Genomic DNA, 8211 nt, shown 5'->3' with positions numbered 1-8211 from the left:
ACTTATTATTCTGTTCTAATATTCTTTATCTTGTATACCAGCTATCTAACCGAACTGAGATAGGTCTCTAACAATGTTCAAGTCTTACTTAAATGATTTATTTTATATATCAAATTTCACAAATAATAGTTGGTTTTAGAATAATTCCTTATTTTTACTTAGGCTGTGTGAAATGCAATTGGGAGAAAATATTCTGGAACACAAACCTATAGATTAAATTAGGGACATAGATAAATGCTGCAGACATCAGTAGTTTATTGTTTGTTTAGTCCAAACACATTCAAAATGGAAACTCAAAGAATACTTTCCACCTGAAACAAGTAAACTAGATACTACTAGCATATAATGCTTAACACATTACAGCAATAAAGATGGTAATCCATTGTCTTCTATACCTACTAAAGCCAAGATGGTAAAGCCAATTTGGTTGCAATAGTGTCATAAGGATAGAATAGAATATTACCATCCAAAAAGAAAAAAAACAAAAAACAAACAAAACAAAAAACAGCAAATAACAGTAATAATAGATGAATACTTTTACTCTGGTTCACTGAAAGGGGACAAAATGTTAAAAGTCCACAGTACTGCAGGTGAACAATCACCATGTAAACTTCTCCATGTGATGTTTTAATGTTTTACTCATGGTATGTAAAGACTGAAGCTGAATGGCTCTTTGCTTTAATTTTCTATTACACTTAACATTTGTCATTACTTTTGGTGCCAGAAGTTTTCATGGGTGGCAGGGCAATATCTTGGATTGGAAATTATATATATATATATATATATAAGTAAAATAAAATGGGAAGGAGAAAGAAATGAAAGAGGGAAAATATGCTATAAAAAACAAAACACTGACAAGAAACCACTCATTTAAAAGCAGTTTGAATACAGGCTTCAAAACTCAAAAGTAATTTTCTGGTAATAACTTCAAGTACTATACATCAGAAAGTGTAAAAGTATTCCAAACAGGAAAAAAATCCTTAACCCCCCCAAAATGGAAACTGAGAAATCTGTGTCCCCAAAATATACGCAATAGTGCAAGACTTTTCCTCGAACATGGAAGACCTCATTCAAGGGGGAAAAAAAGGGACAGGTTTAATTTTACTTATACCGCCCAGTACATGAAAAACAAAATATGTGCATCATTTGCTAGTTTACTAAACAGCAAACACAGTTCCATAATTCAGAACCAGTTTGCTATCATGTCAAGTGCATTTTTTGTTTGTTTTTACTAAGATAGAATGGAGAAGTCTTCCATGCTAACAAGCAGCTTTAAGTGGTCACACTTATTTACCCCACTCCTAGCCTGAAACATCCAGAAACTAGTAGGTACTACATGCTCCAAGCATAAAATTGGATATCCTTTTGTCATACTTGTGGTTTACTGGAACTTGCTATAAAGACAGACAATAATCCAGCAGCTACAAACTCTGCTCACAGAATTGTTTAGAAATTCATGTAAAAATAAAAGATGTCGTCCCAGACTTAAATTCAGAGCCACTCGGGTGCTGACATCAGTTCAAGAATTGTGCAAAATGAATGACAGTTCCCTGCCCCCCAAATAGAAATGCAAACACTTAAGAGCTGCTGTTCTTTTCTCTGAAAATTGCAGTATCCTCACTCCAGGTTTACTTGCCATTTATGGAATCTGACTGCTTTTAAAATGTCACTAAAAATGTGCATCAAGTTGATTGACTTTTCCAGCACCTCTCAAGTGATATGCTTCAACGTTCACATTCAGGCTAACAGAAAAGTCAACAAGAGACTTACTCAAATAACTGACTTCCTCCTTCCCCCTCCCTCCCAAACACACAAGACTCCCTCCCACAGAGAACACAAAGTTATTAACTGAAGAACAAGGTAAATAATATGCTAGTCAATTTTACTGATTTTAAAGATACTGCAATTTTTATACACTTCAATGATTTTTCAACATTTTGTAGCTGTTTGGCTTTGCAGCACAGCAATTCATACACTATACTGTACAGAATTACCAGCAAGACTGGAATGATGTATTAATAGAAGGCACCATCATGCTTATTACATTACCAGAGAACAAAATACAGTAAAGACAATTTTCACTGTACACAGCTTAAAGAAAGGAAACGGGGGAGGAGGAGTGTGTTGAGCAGCCAGCCATCCCTGTACTGAAGAGGGGCAGGTAGAAAAATCTTAGATATGGAGCTACTAAATCTGGTCTAATATTCAAGACCATAGCATTTGAAGTTCGGATTTTTGTTATTTAGTTCATAACTAAATGATTTCCTTCTGGAATATACTTGTAGTCTTGTTAAGGTTTATGTATACACACGCTGGTCACAGCAAGCAGGTAAAAATGCCCTCATCATTTCACAACTATGCGCTACTGGAAAAAAAGATGAAAGATTTTTTCCCCTGTTGCCTCCTTTGCAGATGTCAATGTTAATGAGTTCAGAGTACCCATTAGTGCATAACAAGTTTCTGTTGGTTTGTATTTTTGGGGGGAGCCAAGGAAAAAGGCAAGATTCTCCAATTGCACAAATTGCACTATTTGTGTTTCCAACATTAATAGGCAGAAACAGTAACACTTAAACAAAATGTGCAGCAGAGGATTTTTTTTGACTCAAAGGACCTGAATTCAGTTGGGCATGTCCTTTTAAGTTCATTTTGTTGCAGATAGTTTAAGATATGGTCATTTCTCAGTCCTTAATTCTCCAAGTCTAGATTTATAAATTAACAATGCGAATCCTGTTGTAAAACTGGGGAAATAATGTCCACCTCAATTTAACTGACAACCAAAAGATGCTTTTCACATCAAAGAAATGATCAAAAAGGCTGTGTCACATTCCAAAGCCAAAAAAAATTAACAAGAATGCAAACACGATGAATAATGTACCACTGCCAAAACTTTGCCAACAGTGGAGCCTCAGCGACGCTGTCCTGTGAAGCGGCCTTCCATCTGCCCGGTTCCTCTCCCAGAGCCAAGTTTCTGTGCCATGCCACCTCTTGGAGGGGGTCCTCTTCCATCCCGGTCCCGCATCATTCCACCGCCCACTATTCCACGGGGACCACCAGGACCTCGATCATTGCGCCTAATATCCCTGCGATCATCACCACCACCTCGAGTTTCTCGCTCTCTGGCAGCTCTTGTCTTTTTCTCTTCCACGTTTAAACGTACTTCCCCTCGAAACATAATTGGCTTTACAAGGGAAGAAAAAATTTTACACGGGCAGGTTAGACAATAATAGTAATGTAGTATCATAAGTAAGTAAGAAAATCCAGGGAGACAAAAAAACTTTTCATGAAATTCTCAATATGCAACCTATTCCAACCTTCATTACCAGAGCAAATAATGAAATAAAGTTAAAACAATCCATACTTCAGACTTTAAAACTACTAACAAATCTTTATTCTTTGCATAAATACCATTTCACAGTAAACTATTTTTAACTTTACCATTTAAAAAAAGACTTTCTAAGTAATACTAAATACAACAGGAATAATAAAGTATTGAATTATGCCCTTTAAAGTCACTTACTTTTGCAATTAAGATTCTCTGAACTGGTTCAGAGTCATGAAAAACCACAAAACCAAAATTTGGAAGCTTTCCCCCAACACCCTTGGTATTGATGCGAAGTTCCACAACGTTTCCAAAACCTGTGAAAATATACATTACACCAAGGGTTAAATAGTTTAACAGAATATTTTGTGACTTTAATTGTTCAGGATGAAATACCTTAATCTCCTTGATCCATTTCAAAACAAAAGTTGCAAGCTGCTATACCCAGTGAAAATTAAGGTACATTCACTCTTACAGGTCATTTACTTAAGATGCCAATAAAAACTAGCTTGTTTTGTCACCCTTCTGCATCTTTATTACTCCTTTCTAAAGGGAAGTTACCTACACAGTTTCAGAGAGACAATGTTATTTTCTATTTCTGACTTGAATTTGCCAAATGAATCCCATTTCCAAATCTAAGACTGATTCATCCAGCTCTTTCTTCTAACCTCTACAGAACCAGGCCAGTCAACACTCAGTACAGTCACTGAGAAACATCTGGTACAACCTTCTACACTCTTCTGATCAAGGTGATTAGTACCTAGAGATATACATAGTACAGAGAGGTAAATGTTTTTTTAAAAAAATCCTCAATACACTATGAAAAGAGTTCTCTTCTCCTCCTGCTTAATTTTACAATAAAGCAAAATAAACTACTTACTCATGAAGAACTCTTTCAGTTCATTTTCATCAATATCGTGTGGCAAGTTACCAACAAAGAGTTGATGACTATCTGGATAGCGAATTATTCTACGGTTATCAGCTTCATTCTGTTCAATATCTCCTCTGCCTGAGAAAAGGAATAGAGCAGATATTAAAGTTTACAATGTCATACAAAAAATAGCTCAAAGCAATGAATGTTAAAAAAAACCCTTCATATTCCTGTTTTAGTTTATTTAATAAGCTCCTTCAACAGAGGTGGAAATGCCTATTATTAGTAGGTTAGTTAGAAAAAAACATGACACTGACTAGATTGCTGAAGTCCCTTCTTCTAGGTCTACTGGTCTGATTATATGAAAGCCAAATACTAGCAGTACCAGTATTCCTCCTTAACCAAACTCCTGCCATCACCGAGAAACCAAATAGATTTCAGATAGTGAGGTATACTTGTACTAAATAATTTAGTATTTTGAAATTCACAAATTAATCTTTGGTTGTATAAAATTATAGCCAAATCCATAAATTTAATAGCAATAACATCTCATTTATATAGCCTTTTATACACATAAGAGTGCTCTTATATGTATATATATAAAATCTTATTTGATCCTCCCAATGACACAAGGAACACAATGAGGCATATAAAGAAAGGCATCACACAGGAAAAATGTGTGTAGTAACTGAATGGTGTAAGAGAAGTTCCTGATTTAAGGGTCTCACCCGAGATCATAAACTCAATCACTGACAAAGCTAGGATAAACCCCAGCTCCCATGACTTACAGCACATCACTTATTTTATTTTGTGGGAAAAAATTACATTTTCTAAATTTGATGTATACATCTCCCACCTCCTCCCAAAAGCAATCTAAACATACTTATAGAATTCAAACAGAGGTTCTACATATATTAACTAACAATGGAAACAAGTCAAAAATCATGACAACTTACTTAATACCTAAGACAATCAAAATAAGAAGAATCAGGGTGTGCTTATTGTTTATCTGTGAAGAGATAAGAGTGCTAAAAGTAAGAGAGTAGGTTATTGGCAGCTCGGTTTTGAATTCTTAGAACCAGTGACAATAACCAAATAAAATGTGTCTCTAAATTCTTTTACACCTTCAAAATACATGTCTCTATGGCATGTCAACTAATCTTCCCCTCAAAGTTGTTTTGCCCAGGCTATATTTAGCAGGTTACTTAAGCCTTTAAGCAGTTTGGTACTAAAAAAGGATTTGCATATAAAACACATTATAATTTTAAAAAATTTTTTTTAAGTTCGGTCTTCAACTTTTCAAGTGCTGAAGGCCACAGAAGGGGCTGACTCACCTGGTCTTGGTCCTCTAGGAGGGAAACCGGGTCGTTCTCTAGGTCGCTGTTCACGCACACGAGGTGGCTGAGACTGAACTTCTGGTTTAGCTTCCACTCTCGGCTAAAATACAAGGGAAAAAACACATTATAAAGAAACACATTCCACAGGAGAAAAACAACTAAAGAAACAACCAAGGCATAATGGTCATTTTAAGTTCAGAATGTTTTTAACATAGTGTCCTATATATGTGAAACATAAATTTTTATAAAGATATTCTGTACCAATCTAGGACTGTAGGGTAAATTTTATTTTCTCACTCAAGGCTATAACTCACAATAAGCTGCTTTTTATTTACAACCATATTTTTTCAATAAAGTTACATCCACATTGAGATAGCATAAAAGGTATCGCTACAAAATTCAAAAATGCAAGATGAGCCACTCCATGTAAATACACATACAAAATAAAAAGCCATCTTTATCTTAGGAAGACAAGAATATATGACACATCCTTTCTAATTCTCTAGTATGCTGCCCTTCAAATTTAATAGTGCTCAGCAATATCTTCTAAACCCCATCCCGTAATTTTATTTAAAAAAATCCATATTTTGATAGTTCAAAATATACAATTTAGTGTACTCTACCATCTAAAAATACTATCTTTAAGTTAAAATGCACATAAAAAAAAACAAGATAGAACGTGTTGATAGCATCTCAAATAGTCAAAGAAGTCCTTTAGCTCCCTATTGTTCTTCCTGATGGGGGAGGTGTGCATTTATTTAAGGACTGACCCCAACAATATTTCTTAATTAATTCTTCGGCGTGGCAGGGGAAGTAATAGTTCATTTTAAGGTACCCTCCAAAAGTTTCTGCTAACTGCTAAATTGAACACATATATTTAAAGTAACTATGCTAAAAACAAAATGACATCTGCATCTACTATTACCTTTTCCTTAGTACATTGGCATTTTCAGTATTCCCAACCTCTTCAGGCTGTGTCTATTGCCTAAATATTTATGGTCCGAGGAAAAGACAAAATACACGCACCTGCAAAGGATGCTGAAAACCCTCAGCAGGAATATGAAGAATGTGTCCTCAAATCAGAAAGCTAGTAATTTCAGTCCTATCTTTATGGCTGATCATCTCTGAGTACCTCAGCCCAGGCAGTGGCTCAAACTCTTTCATAATTTATATAGCCGGGATATTATAATTTGCAAGGACACATTTTGATACAAGGAGATATGTTTCTTTCAAAAACAACCATTTGTTATAATTTCACCCACTGTAACCAAAAGGTATATTATCTCCTACCCTAGCAGTTTTTAACAGATTTGCCTGTCTCCCCCAATTGTTTTTCTTCCATATAGATTTCCCATTTCCCTCAAAATGAAGTTGCTTTCCATGTTCTAGAATTTTGCTAGTTAAAAAAAATTTTTTTAATGTTTAATTTTCCCAGGTTTTTAGTATGTATTTATTCCTACAATGACCATATCTTAATTTATTTCGACACCAGATAAAGAACCAAGCACAGTGCCATTAGACATAGATGTTCCGTAACTATTGGTTCATTTAAAATTAAATTACATTTTTAGTTCTCTAACAAAACATGCAGGAGAATGTTCTATGCCTGACCAGGGGCCCTAAGTTACAGCCCTGAGACCACTTCTATCTGTATTTAGAATTTAAGACTACATAATAATTTGACCGAAAATGTGATGCCTGAAAAAGGTAGTTATTTAGAAATTTCAGCTAAGCAGGGCAGGGCCTAAAAGCAAAACTTACTTCAGTATGAAAATAAAACAGAATTAAAGGAGATTCTCTAACAAAGTCTGACGAAGCTAGTATGTTTAATAAATTAATAAAAATAGCAAATGTACACCTTTTAATTTAAATGTCTCAGAAAAACCTCGACTCATTCAAACCAAGAAAAGGAATTCTGGCTGACCGATTCAGATTCTTTTCAAAACAGATTACTGAAACAAAAATAACTGCAAGTAACAAAATAAAAAAGTTCTTCATTATCCTTTAAGGATTTAAAATTTAAAACCACAAATTTAAGTGCCAACATCTTACAAATAATCCACACATTAATTTAGCAACCTGACTTTTAGATATTAGATGATGCCAATACAGGAAAAATGAGACCAAAAAAAATTATCACAATTTCTTTCAGTAACTGATTACTGTATGTCAACTAAGCCAGCTGGACGCTTACAATTCTTCAGGCTCAATTTCATGAAAACTATTGGCTCCAAGGAGTAAAAATAACTAAGATACCACATACTACTTTAGGGCCTTACAATTAACTCCATGCAACCAAAAAGTGTGCTCACATGACAAATTCCACAAATGAAAATCAAATAGAATATGAAATAAACATGAAACCATCAAATCAACTCAACAGCAGGTAAAACCACAACTAATATGTACTTCAACTGCACATAAGCTATTTAAATGAACTAATCGACTTCTAAGAAATTTACCAAGAAATTAACTTACCTACTTCTATATTAATGCCTACCAATACCCTGGAATTAGATTTAATTCTCCTTTTATTAATAATCTATGCCAAAAGTGTTAAGGAAATGGATACTACACCAAAGTGACAAAATAAAATCGAAGGGTTTATTAAATCACGTGGAAAAAATCATGAATCCATTCTAACATAGCTTAAGGAGATCAGAAAGTTCTTTTAAGGTTTAAAT

At 34.5% G+C, this 8211-nt stretch overlaps 1 protein-coding gene across 3 annotated transcripts in view; it reads right to left on the bottom strand.

Annotated features, from left to right (window-relative positions):
- Positions 1 to 235: 235 nt before the first annotated feature.
- The window catches only part of G3BP2 (G3BP stress granule assembly factor 2), a 77482-nt gene continuing 69506 nt past the window's right edge, over positions 236 to 8211 (bottom strand). For all 3 annotated transcript variants that reach the window (XM_060148006.1, XM_060148007.1, XM_060148008.1), the window contains 4 exons: positions 5525 to 5627; positions 4200 to 4328; positions 3518 to 3636; positions 236 to 3178 (listed from right to left, as the gene is read on the bottom strand). In XM_060148006.1, coding sequence (XP_060003989.1) covers positions 2906 to 3178; positions 3518 to 3636; positions 4200 to 4328; positions 5525 to 5627 — 624 coding nt within the window. In that variant the 3' untranslated portion in view covers positions 236 to 2905. The remainder of the gene's footprint in view (positions 3179 to 3517; positions 3637 to 4199; positions 4329 to 5524; positions 5628 to 8211) is intronic.

This window comes from Lagenorhynchus albirostris, chromosome 4 (assembly GCF_949774975.1).
Source record: "Lagenorhynchus albirostris chromosome 4, mLagAlb1.1, whole genome shotgun sequence".
NCBI classification, from domain to species: Eukaryota; Metazoa; Chordata; class Mammalia; order Artiodactyla; family Delphinidae; genus Lagenorhynchus; species Lagenorhynchus albirostris.
Note: the sequence above shows the minus strand (reverse complement) of the source record. Positions and strands in the feature narration are given on the sequence as shown.